This window comes from Salmo salar, chromosome ssa10, assembly GCF_905237065.1.
Source record: "Salmo salar chromosome ssa10, Ssal_v3.1, whole genome shotgun sequence".
NCBI lineage: Eukaryota > Metazoa > Chordata > Actinopteri > Salmoniformes > Salmonidae > Salmo > Salmo salar.
The window spans coordinates 83760780-83776710 of NC_059451.1; the positions used below are offsets into that span (position 1 = coordinate 83760780).

General features: G+C 43.3%; 2 protein-coding genes across 2 annotated transcripts in view; one reads left to right on the top strand and one right to left on the bottom strand.

The window, feature by feature from the left end:
- The first annotated feature begins 548 nt into the window (after window positions 1-548).
- On the top strand, window positions 549-10161 carry ldhd (lactate dehydrogenase D). The gene is given in 12 exon segments (XM_014124375.2): window positions 549-781; window positions 4569-4681; window positions 5044-5185; window positions 7397-7538; window positions 7845-8004; window positions 8197-8396; window positions 8657-8785; window positions 8932-9059; window positions 9175-9265; window positions 9395-9506; window positions 9611-9680; window positions 9682-10161. Coding segments are annotated over 12 exon segments (1482 nt in total). The 5' UTR covers window positions 549-682; the 3' UTR covers window positions 9778-10161.
- Window positions 10162-12490: 2329 nt separating this feature from the next.
- znrf1 (zinc and ring finger 1) overlaps window positions 12491-15931 on the bottom strand; it is a 29014-nt gene continuing 25573 nt past the window's right edge. The window contains exons 4-6 of the mRNA XM_014124370.2: window positions 15374-15479; window positions 13387-13481; window positions 12491-12606 (exon numbers count right to left, since the gene is read on the bottom strand). Coding sequence (XP_013979845.1) covers window positions 13424-13481; window positions 15374-15479 — 164 coding nt within the window. The 3' untranslated portion in view covers window positions 12491-12606; window positions 13387-13423. The remainder of the gene's footprint in view (window positions 12607-13386; window positions 13482-15373; window positions 15480-15931) is intronic.

The window sequence follows — 15931 nt, forward strand, 5'->3', positions numbered from 1 at the left end:
CTGGGGATCCGAAGTGCCCCGTGAGAGAGAGACAGGTTGAGATTGCCAGAGTTCATGTGGGGCAGAAAGTTTCCTATGGGGCAGTGAAGAGAGTAGAAGATAGCCCAAAGATGAGTGAGTCGACTGGGATACCCCCATGAGTAGGCCTGAAGAGAGAGAGCCAGCGAGGATGAGTTTTAATAAGGTTGGATTTCTTGCATTTATAGCCATGGTGATCAATTGCACTGCACTAATGGAGCGGAAATCACAGAAAATAGATGTGGTAGTTGCAGCAGCAGATAAATATTTGTGTGGGAAATATTTTTAGTTTAGAAGATCTACAGGACGTTTTGAGAGAAAGGGTTCTATCCTCCCAGGCTCGTTTAGGGCCAAAGTTGTGGGATGGGGTGGTGGGATAGTGTATAGGTGCAGGGTTAGATGGTGGTGCAATTAAAGTTTTTCCCTTTTTGTTGGTCACAAAATGTGCAATCCGTACTCTGACCTGCGAATGGCAGCAATTCAACACAGCATCTGATCTACCGGAAAACCAAACGAAGAAGAAGTCTCGACGTCACTACTGTAAACTTCTGATCCGGAAGAATACTTTGTCCATTATGAAATCACAGGCGACAGATAAGTGCATTTAGTATACAGTAGTTTATTATAAAAAATATTTCACGGGCCGACATTGTGATCTGTGAATATGACCTTTGCCTTGAGACCAACGCGACGCTTGTACGCTCACCTGTCAACGTCTAATTTTGTGCAGTGTCGCACTATCAAGAAAGAACGCACTTTAAAAGTGAGCATTCAGTTAACTTGGTAATGTGTCAGTTTGTTCTGATATTTTGATCATACCGGTAGTTAATGTTTAAAAGCTTAATGAGCTGCATGATATAATCTTGTTCTGGTAGATAACCGAAATGCACGACTGCATTTATTCTGTAGGCGAGTAGAGCCTTCGCTCGGTCTGAACATTAACATGCATCTCTTGCGCTACTGTTTTGGAAACACAAGAAGCTTATCTTTCACACACACACACATATATATATATATATATATATATATATATATATATATATATATATATATATATATATATATATACATATACATATATATATATATATTTTAACTAAAGGTTAAATTGATACACACCTTGTTAAGGTTAGTGTGGCCATTTCTCTATGTTACAGCACTTGTTTACTGTTCCGAACACCTGTGTGTAATGCCGCGTTCAAAACAACAGGGAACTCAGTGCAAATCATGAAGTCAGTGATCGTCAGGTTGGAACTCTAGAGAGGCCCGGGTTCCCGAGTTGGAATTCCGAGTTGAATAACCCTTCAAATCGATTTTTCCCAGTCGGAGCTAGTTTTTCCCGTGTTTCCCAGTTGTTTTGAATTTCAAGTCGGAAGTCGGAGATTTCCGAGCTCCCAGTTGTTTTGAACGTGGCGTAAGAGTAACTCGGGATGTGAAGCTGAGAGGTGTAGTTTAGTCAGATGGATGCACCCATAGCTGAATGGATCAGTGCAAACTGCTACATTATGTGTATATGTTTTATTTGAAGGATTCTTTCTCACTGATGAAAGATACGATATTTTTCGAAAGCCATATAGCAAGTGATGATGATTTCCATTTATAAACGTTAACATACAGCGTCGGGATTGTAGTTCACGTGTGGCATTTGTGGGCGAAGCTACTGGCTGAGAACTGTAGGGAGAAGGCAGAATGCCACCTAGTTTTCCAGAGCTAGTATAGCCTAGCTATCTAGGCTACCAAATAAGCAAAATTACGTTGAACATGTATTTTTCAGACGTGTACATAACATGCATTTCAGGTTCTGGACGTCAAAAATACATCTTATACGAAAATGAAAAGACGTCTTATACAGACGTCACATAGGACGTTTTTTCCGGATGTTTAAAGACGTCTTCTCCGGACATTGAAATCAGTGCATTATAGGTGTTGAATGAAAGGTAAAATAGGTATTTTACGGACGTGGAAAATACGTATTTTTCAGGCATTTAATCTATGGCCAAAATTCAACTGCTATACATTCTTAATTAAGTAAGCATTATATCTTCATAGGAAAGAGGAGCAGACTGCAGACCACTTCAACTACAATAGCATTCTAGAGTAACGGTTACAGATGTTTTTATTTTTTGCTATGACTGATATGTTGTTTATCTATCTTAGTTGAAAGCACTGACTAAGTCACTCTGGATAAGAGTGTCTGCTGATTGACCTAGACCTAAATGTAAAAACAAATTAGTTGAATGCACTAAGTCACTCTGAATAAGTGTCTGCTGACTGACCTAAATGTAATGCAAAGCATGATGGGTATTAGGCTAATTAGTTTCGCCCCCAAACAAGTACACATTTGGCCTGTGCGAGCCAGATCTAAATCTGAACGAATCATAAAGTACGGCACTGTTTAGTATAGTAGAATACAGTACAGGCCCGGGTTTCCCCATGGCGACGGAATTTAGGCTTATGAGTGTTTTAACAATGCATCTTTCCTACAACTGGCGAAGATGTAACACCCGTTTCACAAAACACCACACAGATAGAACGGTCGCTAAGTGTTTTGTTGAAGCATGTGTCTATACTGATGGAGTCGAAAGAAACGTAGAGCAAAATCTTACCTTAACATTAGAATTATTTCACAATACTGATGACGAATCAGCTCCTAGAGAGATAAACACTCATGGCTGCAAATATTGAGGTGGCTTATTCTAAATCTTATCCAATAAAAATGCACTAAATCACAGATTTGGAACATTGAGCTCATGTTAGGCTACACATCATGAAATATGTTGAGGCAAAAATGACTGACCGGAGCCAAATAAAACTAAATTGAATGAACATGAAATGTATTTCAATATCATTGAAATACAGTATATAGGCCTATGTAGCCTATACTGTACAGTAGGTAGGCTATTTATCTAATGCAGTCATCTTAGTTTTCATTTGAAGCATCTTTTCATCCTTTGCTTGTTTGCAACAATTTCAAAGACATTGTATTTGTAGTCAACTTTGTTGTGAAGTTATCTGCAGTCACAGAGACAGATAAACCTCTTCTGTGTATGAAGTGACACGGAAGGGCAAAAGGGCATCTATCAAAGCACTTAACTGTTCTAAGAGTGGTCTGAGACAGGCGTTAGAATATAAGCGTTTATAAGTGCATCGTTAATAACGATGGTTTTGGGAAACAGCTCAGATATCTATCGATGAACTTAACCTTAAGATGCTTTTGGGAAACCAGGCCCAGTACAGGACAGTAGAGTTTTATTCGGTAGAATACGACACAGTAGAGATACATTTAGTAGAGTACAGTTTAGTAGGGTACAATAGGTTTCCGAAACTCTGTCCTAGGGCCCCAATTGGGTGCATGTTTTGTTTTTACCCTAGCACTACACAGCTGATTCAAACAATCATAGCTTGAGGATGAGTTGGTTATTTGAATCAGCTGTGTATTTATTTATCCTGGCAAGTCAGTTAAGAACACATTCTTATTTACAATGACCGCCTACCGTGGAATAGTAGGTTAACTGCCTTGTTCAAAATGACAGAATTTTACTTTGTCAACTCGGGGATTAGATACAGCAACTTTTCGGATACTGTCCCAATGCTCTAACCACTAGGCTACCTGCCGCCCCTAGTGCTAGGGCAAAAACCAAACGTGCACCCGGGGGGGCCAGGATCGAGTTTGGGAAACCCTGCACAAGAGTATACTTTGCTTTACTTAAAAAGAAGACACATTCTCATTTACAGCAATGACCTGGAGAATAGTTACAGGAGAGTGTAGGGGGATGAATGAGCCAATTGGAAGCTAGGGTTGATTAGGTGGCCATGAGGGACAGATTGGGAATTTAGCCAGGACAGCAGGGTTAACACCCTTACAATAAGTGCCATGCAATCTATAATAACCATAGAGAGTCAGTACACCTGTTTAACGTCCCATCCAAAAGACTGCACCCTACAAAGGGCAATGATCCCAATCATTGGGTTCTTTTTTTTGACCAGAGGAAGGAGTGCCTCCTACTGGCCCTCCAACACCACTTCTAGCAGCGTCTGGTCTCCCATCCATGGACCAACCAGGACCGACCGGCTTAGCTTCAGAGGCAAGCCAGCAGTGCTCTACTATATTTTACTGTACTCTACAGTACTATACTCCACTTTTCTTTACTGTACTGTGCCATCCAAACTTGTTAAACATAGATGTCTATGATTGACCCAAAAAAGACGTCAAATGCTTAGTGGGTACTTTCTTAAGAAGGTGCTGAAAACAAGGGGCTCTCTTTGTCAACCCTTATCTTTTGTCATTTTTTTTTTTGTAGTTGTAATTTTCGGGACTTGTGAACAGTAATGCTTTATTACTTGTTACAAGCATGTATACATGTCTTTTTAAGGCTTATAATAATATTTATTTCTGTGCATTTTTTTTTTATTCACCTTTCTGCCTTTCTTGTGTATAGAAGTATACAGTTTATTAATTCAGTCAGAAGTCCAATAAGCCTATGTGGTTCTTGTATAGTCCCCTTGTTCAGGTATGGCTAAACTGTTACTATTGTGTGACCCTGTGTTAGAATGGTGGGTGGGAGCGGGTGATCCTTGCATTCCGCTCTGTGTGTGGTGAAGATGGAGTGTCCTTGGGTGAAGCAGTCAGGGAGCAACATGGCAGAGACGAGTCTGTACACAGGTGAGCTCAGCCATCTGGCACCGAGCAGGTGTGTCCTGTCTCTAACATGCACGCACACATACGCACACACTCGATTTGTGTATGTGTTTCAGGGTTGGGGTCAATTCAAATTGAAGCCAGTCAATTCAGGAAGTGAACTTAAATTACAATTCAATAAATTCAATAAACTGAACAGTAGAAGCTATTTAAAAAAAAATCAAAATCTGAATATTAAATTCACATAAATTCCTGAATTGACTGCCTTCAATTCGAATTGACCCAACCCTGATGTGTTTCTTGTGATGGATAGCTACAGGGATTCGGGGTGTGCCTTTGTGGTTCTAGGAGTACCCAATAAGTCTAAGTGATTGTTCTCATCCCAGATGTTGCCCCCCAGACGTAGTGGTGTGGCCGCGGAGTGTGGAGGAGGTCAGTGCCCTCGCCAAGATCTGCCACCACCACCACCTTCCCATCATCCCCTTTGGCACAGGCACAGGCCTCGAGGGAGGAGTGGGTGCACTTAAGGTGAGAGCGAATCAATCTGTGTCAAGGAGAAAGATAAATACCAGCCTGGAAAGTTTGATTAATCTCTCTGAATTTATAGAGGAATTTATAGATAATTTGATTAAGCTAATTGATTGTACACAAATTAGCCATTTTAATTGATAGGATTCAGATAATCTTCAATAAATATAGTACCTAACATCCGATTTGGAACTTAATTCTTCCTAACAATGAGTAAGACATCAGGAATCCAATAAATCATAAAAAGCCACCCATGGAGCCAACACACCCCATGCCAATCCAACCCCAACAACCAGTATACAGTATCGTTTATCAGTGTTTGAAAAGTAGTATGGAGTATTGCTTCTTCTGCATCCTTTGTAATGTATTCCCTGTGAATCTGGTGATGGTTTTTCCCCCTGTTCAGAGAAATTAGTCATTGAAGTCACTTGCATTTTTTACCATAAATAAGTGTGAAAGTACCACGTTTTGTCCAATAGATGCCGCTGTTCCTGCTACTGCCACCACACCCTTTTATCCATGTTGCTGGTCTCTTGTGTTAATTAAATACATCACAACATTCTCTTTTTAACTTTGGGTAGAAAACCAATAGCTATTGCTCATGATGAAAATAGATTTTTATGGTCATCCTCACAATTCAAGCCTGTCCTCCATGAAAGCAATTCCGTTTTTCATTCTCGTAGGCTTAATTTCTGTCCATGTGGTTTATTCCCTTCAAAAAGGTCTGGATTAGTTAGACCATTCCTGGTGAACAAGCAAACCATTAGGCTACAGCACTTCAATGGTTAAAGTCCCAAATACACACTGTGTGTATATATAGTGTTTTGCAATGGTAATTGTATTGGGTTGGGTTTAATGGTAAATGTCACTAGTCACACTACATAATAGAGATGTTTTCTAAGAATTTGATTGAATAACATATGACTGCCATGCAATGGATTATATTTATTATTTTATAAGGGTTGTCATAACATTTTAGTCAATAGCCCATTTCTCCATCAACATTTTGGGCTTGAAAGAAAAGTCTTCATATGAGAATTGCACCATACGGATAGTTCTCAGAGAGCTGCCACTTGTTGGACTATTCAAGGAGAGCTGGGTTGAAGCATTAGGTTGCTAAGAGAAGGACAAACTGAATTGCTTTCATGGAGGACTGGCTTGACCACACAATTGACCACACAATACATTTTCATCATGAGCAAAAGCTATTGGTTTTTTCGACCCAATTTCCAAAGAAAATGTTGTGATTCATTTAATTAACACAAGAGACCAGAAAAATGGATAAAAGGGTGTGGTGGCAATAGCAGGAACAGCGGTATTTAGTGGACAAATCATGGTACTTTCACACAAATTTATGGTAAGTAATGCAAGCGACTTCAATGGCTAATTTCTCTAAACAGGGGTAAAAAACCATCACCAGATTCACAGGGATATACATTACAAATGGTGAATAAGCAATACTCTAAGCCACAGCTCCATACTACTCAATCAATCAAATGTATTTATAAAGCCCTTCTTACATCAGCTGATGTCACAAAGTGCTGTACAGAAACCCAGCCTAAAACCCCAAACAGCAAGCAATGCAGGTATAGAAGCACAGTGGCTAGGAAAAACTCCCTAGAAAGGCCAGAACCTAGGAAGAAACCTAGAGAGGAACCAGGCTATGAGGATACTGATTGATGGGTGGGATTGGCCTGGGTGGCTTTTCACCATTTGTCTCACTCAATGGTAGGAAAGGTTCAGACCAAATCGGATGTTTGGGTACTATAATTTGTTGAATATTATGTGAATCCAATTTGGGTGCAATCAATCAGCTTTATTTCTCAATAACAATCTGAGATGCTGGGTGTCATGGCTTGTTGAAATGACATGGAATGACCCTAGAGAGAGAGATTACGAGAGTGAAGGTTGTTTTGTGTAAAAGCCGTAATAATTAATGTTGACGTAGTTTGATTCTCTCGCACAATGTTAGTCGGAATGTGTGTGACAGTAAGACAGGATGCAGTGTCATCATCTCCTAAAGGTGTCTAAATGAAGGGTGCTGTGTAAGAGGTCTTGAAAAAGGGCTCAATGTGTTGTCTGCCTGCTCTGTTTGGTACTGACGTCTGTACAGTGCATCCCTGACCTCTAATAACGTGGGTCCTTGTATTCACAATGTTTCATTGAGGGTCTATAGGAAGTCTTCCAATTGTGTGTGTGTGTGTGTGTAAGGGCGGGGTGTGTTTTAGTCTGAGGAACATGGACAGGGTGTTGGACCTCCATCAGGAGGACTTTGATGTGAGCGTGGAGCCAGGTGTGACACGCAAAGGCCTCAACTCCTACCTGAGAGACACGGGCCTGTGGTTTCCTGTCGGTGAGTAACGTGACCTGCGATGATGTCACTGCTCCAACGGGCCAATAGGCCTGTCACTATACACACGCCTGAGTTTAGTTAATCATTGTGAAATTAAGTGGAACGTTTTTCTATCGTCAAATAGGGCTCCATGGGTGGAAAATGTTGGGAACCCCTGATATAAGTAATCATATGAACTACTTTCATGTACAATGGTATTGCATGATCGTCATTCTCGCTGGCATTTTGTGCCTGAAGTTGTGAAGGATATTTGAAGTGTTGGGTATGAAATCACTGAGGTGTTCTACTGTCTGTCGGCACACACAGACCCTGGTGCAGACGCGTCTCTGTGTGGCATGGCTGCCACCAGTGCATCAGGCACCAATGCGGTGCGCTACGGCACCATGCGGGAGAACGTACTCAACCTAGAGGTGGTGCTGGCAGATGGATCCATCATCCACACAGCAGGCAGGGGGCGCCGGCCCCGGTAACACTCCCAGACATGGATATATTCATGGTTATATACATCATTGGTTACACTGCTAGGCCTGAAACAGAAAGTGACAGTTAAAACATGTTTTAGTGTTTAGCTATTAACAACCCATGTGGTGTTCTCTCTCTCTAATTTCACCAGTAATGAGGACATGTATGACCTTTGACCTTCTCTCGTCTCCGTTAGGAAGACGTCAGCGGGCTACAACCTGACCAACCTGTTTGTGGGTTCAGAGGGCACTCTGGGGGTGATCACGAAGACCACCCTGCGTCTCTACGGGGTGCCAGAAGCCATGGTGTCTGCTGTGTGCACCTTCCCCTCTGTCCAGGCAGCAGTGGACAGCACTGTGCAGGTCCTCCAGACTGGAGTGCCCATCGCACGCATCGGTGAGTAGACGAGGTGGCCGTTCACTAGTTTAACACAGAACTTACCTCTGCGTTCATTGTTTTCTTACTGTAAGGTGCCTGTCCATCTTAAACTGACACTGAGCAAGAGACTGCTATGCATTCTTACTTAGAGTAACCAAGGGCTTTAGACACTAATTGGAGGACCTGATGCTATTTAAAACACTGACCAAGTGTTTTACCACCATCTTCTCAGTGGAGCTGGAGCCTTGTTCTAATCCAACCACGTCTGTCCTTTCCAGAGTTCCTTGATGATGTGATGATTGACGCCTGTAACAGCTTCAACTCGCTGTCCTACCCCGTGGCCCCCACTCTCTTCCTGGAGTTCCACGGCACTGAGAAGAGTGTGGAGGAGCAGGTTACCGTCACAGGTGTGTGTTTTGTTGCTATACGGTGTTGTTGCTATACTGAATGTGATGTAATTGTACGTTAAGTTAACGTTACTTGCGATAGTTTGCTGTAAATTTGACTTGTGAGAGTGAGATTTCTTCTTATTTGTTGATGGGAAACTGTCCAGAGGAGATCACGCAGGCTAACGGTGGGTCAGACTTTAGCTGGGCACGGGATGCAGAGACCCGCGGGCGCCTGTGGAAGGCACGACACGATGCCTGGTACGCTGCCCTGGCACTCAGACCGGGCTGCAAGGTAAGTAAGGCTCTGACTCGACTCAAATAATTATTGATAAATAATGTAAATCGCTTTGGCATTATTGTTTGTAATGTTGTAACAGAAATGTGCTGACTCCATTTTGGTCCTGCAGGCCTACTCCACAGATGTGTGCGTCCCTCTCTCTCGTCTCCCTCAGATCATTGTGGAAACCAAGGAGGACCTGATGCTAAACGGACTCACAGGTAACGGCTAGCTAACAATCAACACAGACTCCCTCGTGGGGCGTCACTCAGAGGATACAGTGTTTGTGTATGTTACTGTACACGTTTGTGTGTGACCAGTAGTGTATTGAGGATTCTTTCTCTGCTGAGGTCCGATCGCGGGTCATGTTGGAGATGGAAACTTCCATTGTATAATGGTCATGGACCCCAATGACCAGGATGAGGTCATTAGAGTTCATGAGTTCACTGAGCGACTGGCCAGGTACGTCTCTCTTTCCTTTCTCCTTTATCGCCCCCTTGTTCCTGACCATTGAACTCATTCTCTCTTATCCCTGTATTTATAGTTCTGTTTCTCTCACGCTGTAGGAGAGCACTGGCCCTGGACGGGACATGTACGGGGGAGCACGGGGTGGGCCTGGGGAAACGAGCGTTGCTCCCGAGAGGAGATGGGACCCCTGGCCATCGAGGTCATGCAGGGCCTCAAAGCCACCCTAGACCCCAAGAACCTCATGAATCCTGGGAAGGTTCTGTAGCTGAAGGTACTGAAGCTATGACCTTATCAGAGCACTGAATCAATGAATGAAGTGTAATACAATACCTTTGTCTGCCAGAGGGCGTCAGGAGTCTATAGTATTTAATAGCGTAACTGACTGAGTACCAAGGGCAAATTGTGTTATTTTTGCCTGTCCACTGTTTTTCATGTTAAGTTCCTCAGAATTAACTGCTGCTAATTTAGATGTTATTACAATGGAACAGTAGCTTGAAATTATTTATTTAATATTTGCAACAAACCTAATGCAACATTTTGTGTTTTGTTTCTGCTAAATTGTGTGCCCTGTTGATGTGTATTCAAACTGTAATTGGCCACTTCTGATTGACAATGAAGTATTTTTTAATAAAAATCCCTCATATTGCCATGGTGAAGTTGCTCTTATGTCTAAAGATTTCTTCTTACAATCTGATTTGTTCCTCTTAAGACAATCTTAGCTGATGCCTTGAAATTGGGTGAACAAAGTAACTAAATGATAAGCATTTACACACCATTCCATGAGTAGATTTGTTAAAATTAACATTTAGGCCTGAATCTAGTTAATGAAATTACATGGGAAAAACATGTTTATTTAGACTTTTTTATTATTATATTTATCATTACTCATCCCACAGATTGCACATCAAAATCATGAGACAATTAGTCGATACCTCCAAAACAGGCATCCATTCACATCCTTGGAAAAAAAAGTAATCAAAAGACATTAAAACTAAATAAAGCAAGAAATGAAGGTATGGTCCTTTAGAGCGTTGAGCAAGGCTACAGTTAGCAGGAGACGATAAGTTATATAGTTTATATCATAACTGACTAGTAGTCTGTCTCCCCTGTGTTCCTTGTTCAGTCTGAGAAGCTTGGTGGTTGTCTGCTTGCTTAATGAATGGTTTTTGTAGTGCACTCACGGGTATGAAGCAGATAACCCTGCAAAAATACTATTCTCTACATTTTAATTTAGCACAAATGGAAAAAATATTCACCCATTTGTTCAGCTTTGTTTTTTTTCCTCCCCGAATCATCATTCTGTTATTCTTTATACATTAGAGGGAATCTTCTTAAATGTGAATAAATCAGGTGTAACCCCGGAACCGGATAGCTCAGGTGTAACCCCGGAACCGGAATAGATCAGGTGTAACCCCGGAACCGGAACAGATCAGGTGTAACCCCGGAACCGGAACAGAGCAGGTGTAACCCCGGAACCGAATAGATCAGGTGTAACCCCGGAACCGGAACAGATCAGGTGTAACCCCGGAACCGAGTCAGTGTAACCGGAACAGCTCAGGTGTACCCCGGAACAGCTCAGGTGTGACCCGGAACAGCTCAGGTGTAACCCCGGAACAGCTCAGGTGTAACCCCGGAACAGCTCAGGTGTAACCCCGGAACAGCTCAGGTGTAACCCCGGAACCGCACAGGTGTAACCCCGGAACCGCTCAGGTGTAACCCCGGAACCGCTCAGGTGTAACCCCGGAACCGCTCAGGTGTAACCCCGGAATAGCTCAGGTGTAACCCCGGAATAGCTCAGGTGTAACCCCGGAACAGCTCTAAAATGTTTGGGTTGATGGGTCTTGAACACCTCCATTACAGTAAGTCACATCAGCCAACACAACCAGAGGACATGACCTATTTCAGCAGAAAGCATATGGGGCACAGACAGTCTCTTAGGCCAAGAGGCATCACACACACGAACACACTCAAGGCCCTTACAAAGAAATGACTCATTCTGATCAGTGTCTCCCCATCACAGCAAAAACCTGGCGGACAAAAATAAGTACATAGTGTATGTCATGTCGATTTTCTGTAACTGTAAACATTAGCGAAATGACACATTCACACAGGGAAAATGGACATCTAAATTGTAAACGTTTCAAACACAGACCAACACACAGTATTGTCTCAGACTTCTATTTGACCCTTTAGCAAATCAGGCTCTCACTACAGAGATCATCATCATCACCCCAACCACACCACGGGTACGGTGACTGACATCATCCTCACCGCCCCAGCACATAGAACGTAAACCAACGAACCCCAACTGTCCCCCACAACACACAAGCACACATTCACACACCACCAAGCATAAACAATGTACCCCCTCCACACACAGAACAAGTGTAGTTTGACTGGCATCTTCACTGCCCCAATACATATAGAAGCATAAACTACACCCTGACACCGCCCACACACACCCCACACAGACCGACCCTGCCTGCCCCGCCAATTCTGCACCTCACACACCACTACTCCACCTCAAAGCAAAGAATAAGAGAAGCCCATGTGACTCCAGCTAATGAGTGAGTGGGTGGGTGCTGTAACTCTGGTGATTGGGGGGAGCTTCTGTCGGATGATCAGACAACGTCCTGGGAGTCGACCTTTCCCTGGCACACAGGGTGCATCCAGCCCGATTCTTCCTCCTCCTCCTCCTGTCTCTTCTGGTGAAGGCCATGCGAGGACTGGATCCAGATGCGTGACAGGGAGCCAGGGAGCGCTAGACTCTGGAGGCAGAATGGAAGGCAGAGCAGGGGGCCAGGGCATGTGGTGGGGCAACTGGCTGGGGGGGGGAGACAAGCGGCCTGGTGAGGCAATTTGCCTGGGGGGTGGTCAGCCTGGTTGGGCCGACTGGCAGTCTCTAGGGCTGAAGGGGCAGGGAGGAGGGGCACTCTGTAATGCATGTGGAAGTGACAGTATTGGCTTGATGTTTCTTCTTTTGGTTCAGTTTGCTAGGAATTTTCTTGATAGCTCAATTGATTGGCTGTTTTGATTGTTTCATTTTTTTGGTTACTTCAGTATCCAGATATCCATGGTATGACCATCAAGTGCCCTGAGAGGTTATAGCAAATAATCAAAGTGGATACAGAAAGACAGTTAAGGATGTTATTTAAATGCATAATTCACACTTACAGAATGCTATAATTTCATACCGACTGAGAATGTTAGTTTTATTCAGTACATGCATGTGTGCGCATGTATGCATTATACAGTGCATTTACACTGAGTATACCAAACATTAGGAACACCTTCCTAATATTGAGTTGCTCAATTCGTCTTGGCATGGGCTCTACAAGGTATCAAAAGCGTTCCACAGGGATTCTGGCCCATGTTAACTCCAATGCTTCCCACAGTTGTGTCAAGTTGTCTGGATGTCCTTTGGGTGGTGGACCATTCTTGATACACACGGGAAACTGCCGAGCATGAAAAACACAGCACCGTTGCAGTTCTTGACACACTCAAACCGGTGCGCCTGACATCTACTACCCCGTTCAAAGGCACTTAAATAATTTGTCTTGCCCATTCACCCTCTTTAACCTGGCTCCTCCCCTTCATCTACACTGGATTGAAGTGGATTTAACAAGTGACAATAAGGGATCCTAGCTTTTACCTGGATTCACCTGGTCAGTCTGTGTCATGGAAAGAGCAGGTGTTCTTAATGTTTTGTACACTCAGTGTAGATGTTAGTGAGTGAGGTATTTCAAGAGTATGTTCTCATCATATTACTACTACCACCTAGTTACACTGAGTGAGTGTCCAATTTGTATCATAGTATTCTTGTAAGAATCTCCTGTCCCCAGTCTCCTGTGTGGAAGAGAAGGGATGCTCTCACCTTGAAGGAGTAGTAGGACTAGCAGCACAGAGGTCAGTCAGTCTGAAGGATGCTCAGGGCAGGACCGATTAATCTCAAACCAGGAGTCTATACAGCTGGGAGAGGAAGAGAGGAGAAAAAACAACCATTACATGAATGCACATATCTCTGGCCTCAGTTACGGTATATCACTGAGGCCTAAATGTATTGCCCACTGAGTATAATTCATCTAGTGGAGTCATCTCAGGCTGGGTAATCCTGTGAGCCTGCGTGCTTACTGTACAGTGCATTTTAGAACGTATTCAGAGCCCTTGACTTTTTCCACATTGTGTTACGTTGCAGCCTTATTCTAAAATATATCTTTTTTTATTCCCTCAATCTTCACACAATAACACATACTTACAAAGTGAAAAAAAGGTTTTTAGAATGTTTTGTAAATGTATTAACTAAAAAACAAAATACCTTATTTACATAAGTATTCAGACCCTTCGCTATGAGAAATTGAGCTCAGGTGCATTCTGTTTCCATTGATCATCATTGAGATGTTTCTACAACTTGATTGGATTCCACCTGTGGTAAATTCAATTGATTAGACATGATTTGGACAGTGCATGTCAGAGCAAAAACCAAGCCATGAGGTCAAAGGAATTTTCCCTTGAGCTCCGAGACAGGATTGTGTCAAGGCACAGATCTTGGGAAGAGTACCAAAAAATGTCTGCAGCATTGAAGGTCCCCAAGAACACGGTGGCCTCCATCATTCTTAAATGGAAGAAGTTTGGAACCACCAAGACTTTTCCTAGAGCTGTGCCCTTGGTCAAACTGAGCAATCGGGGGAGAAGGGAGGTGACCAAGAACCCGATGGTCACTGACAGAGCTCCTCTGTGAAGATGGGAGAACCTCCCAGAAGGACAACCATCGATGCAACACTCCACCAATCAGGCCTTTATGGTAGAATGGCCAGACGGAAGCCATTCCTCAGTAAAAGGCACATGGCATCCCACTTGGTGTTTGCCAAAAGGCACCAAAAGGACTCTCACACCATGAGAAACAAGATTCTTTGGTCTGATGAAACAAAGATTGAACACTTTGGCCTGACTGCCAAGCATCACGTCTCGAGTAAACCTGGCACCATCCCTACGGTTAAGCATGGTGGTGGCAGCATCATGCTGTGGGGATGTTTTTCAGCGGCAGGGACTGGGAGACTAGTCAGGATCGAGAGAAAGATGAACAAAGCAAAGTAGAGAGAGATCCTTGATGAAAACCTGCTCCAGAGCGCGCCGGACCTCAGGCTGGGGCGAAGGTTCACCTTTGAACAGGACAACAATCCTAAGCACCCAGCCAAGACAACGCAGGAGTGGCTTCGGGAAAGTCTGAATGTCCTTGAGTGGCCCAGCCTGAGCCCGGACTTGAACCCGATTGAACATCTCTGGAAAGACCTGAAAATAGCTGTGCAGTGACGCTCCCCATCCAACCTGACAGAGCTTGAGAGGATCTGCAGAGAAGAATGGAAGAAACTCCCAAAATACAGGTGTGCCAAGCTTGTAGCGTCATACCCAAGAAGACTTGAGGTTGTAATGCTGCCAAAGGTGCTTCAACAAAGTATTGAGTAAAGGGTCAGAATACTTATGTAAATGTGTATTATATATATATATATATATATTTTTTTTTTTTTTTCAATTAGCCAAATTTTTGAAAAAACAATTTTTGCTTTGTCATTATGGGCTATTGTGTGTAAATTGTTTTTCCCCCTCATCAATTTAATCAATTTTAGAATAAGGCTGTAACATAACAAAATGTGGAAAAAGTCAAGTAGTCTGATTGAATACTTTCTGAATGCACTGTACAGTCCGGACCAGGAGTTGAGTCAGAGGGTTCGTCAAATGGCACCCTATTCCCTATGGTGCATGTCCTTTGACCTGAGCCGTATGTGCCCTAGTCAGAAGTAGTGCACTATCTAGGGGATAGGATGTCATTTGAGACGCAGCCTGAGAGCTGAGTCGTACCTCACCTTTTGTGATAGATGCAGAGACAAGGCAGTCTGGCGATGGTGTCTCCTTGCTGCAGCTCCTCCAGACAGATCACACATTCCCCGGCATCCCTTGCTAGCACGTCATCTGTGACACGCAAGCAGACACACACACACAGGAAATCAGGCACACACACAAACACATGCACGCACAAAAGCAAGCAAGACAACGGGGAGTTTCAATGACACATCACATTGTACCAAATATGAAAAACTAAGGCAGTGTGTCACTGCCACAAGAACAAAACTAAAATCAGTAAAACACTGGAGAATATTCCACTAAAGCAACAATAGAACAGGTACACCAGAATAGAACAGAGCAAAAGAAACGCAGCTGTGCACTCTGCCATTCAGGTGGAAGAGCATCCAGTCAGTGCGTCAGAGGAGAGGGAGGACTAGGCCTTGTCTGGTTGCTGCTGTGTAAAACAAACAGCAGGGGGCAGCATTGAGCAAAGTCTGGTCTGGACCAACACAACCAGAGAAGAAGAGGCGAAGCAAGAGGGTCCACTGCTGTCAAAATCTGTCCACGTGGGAATACAG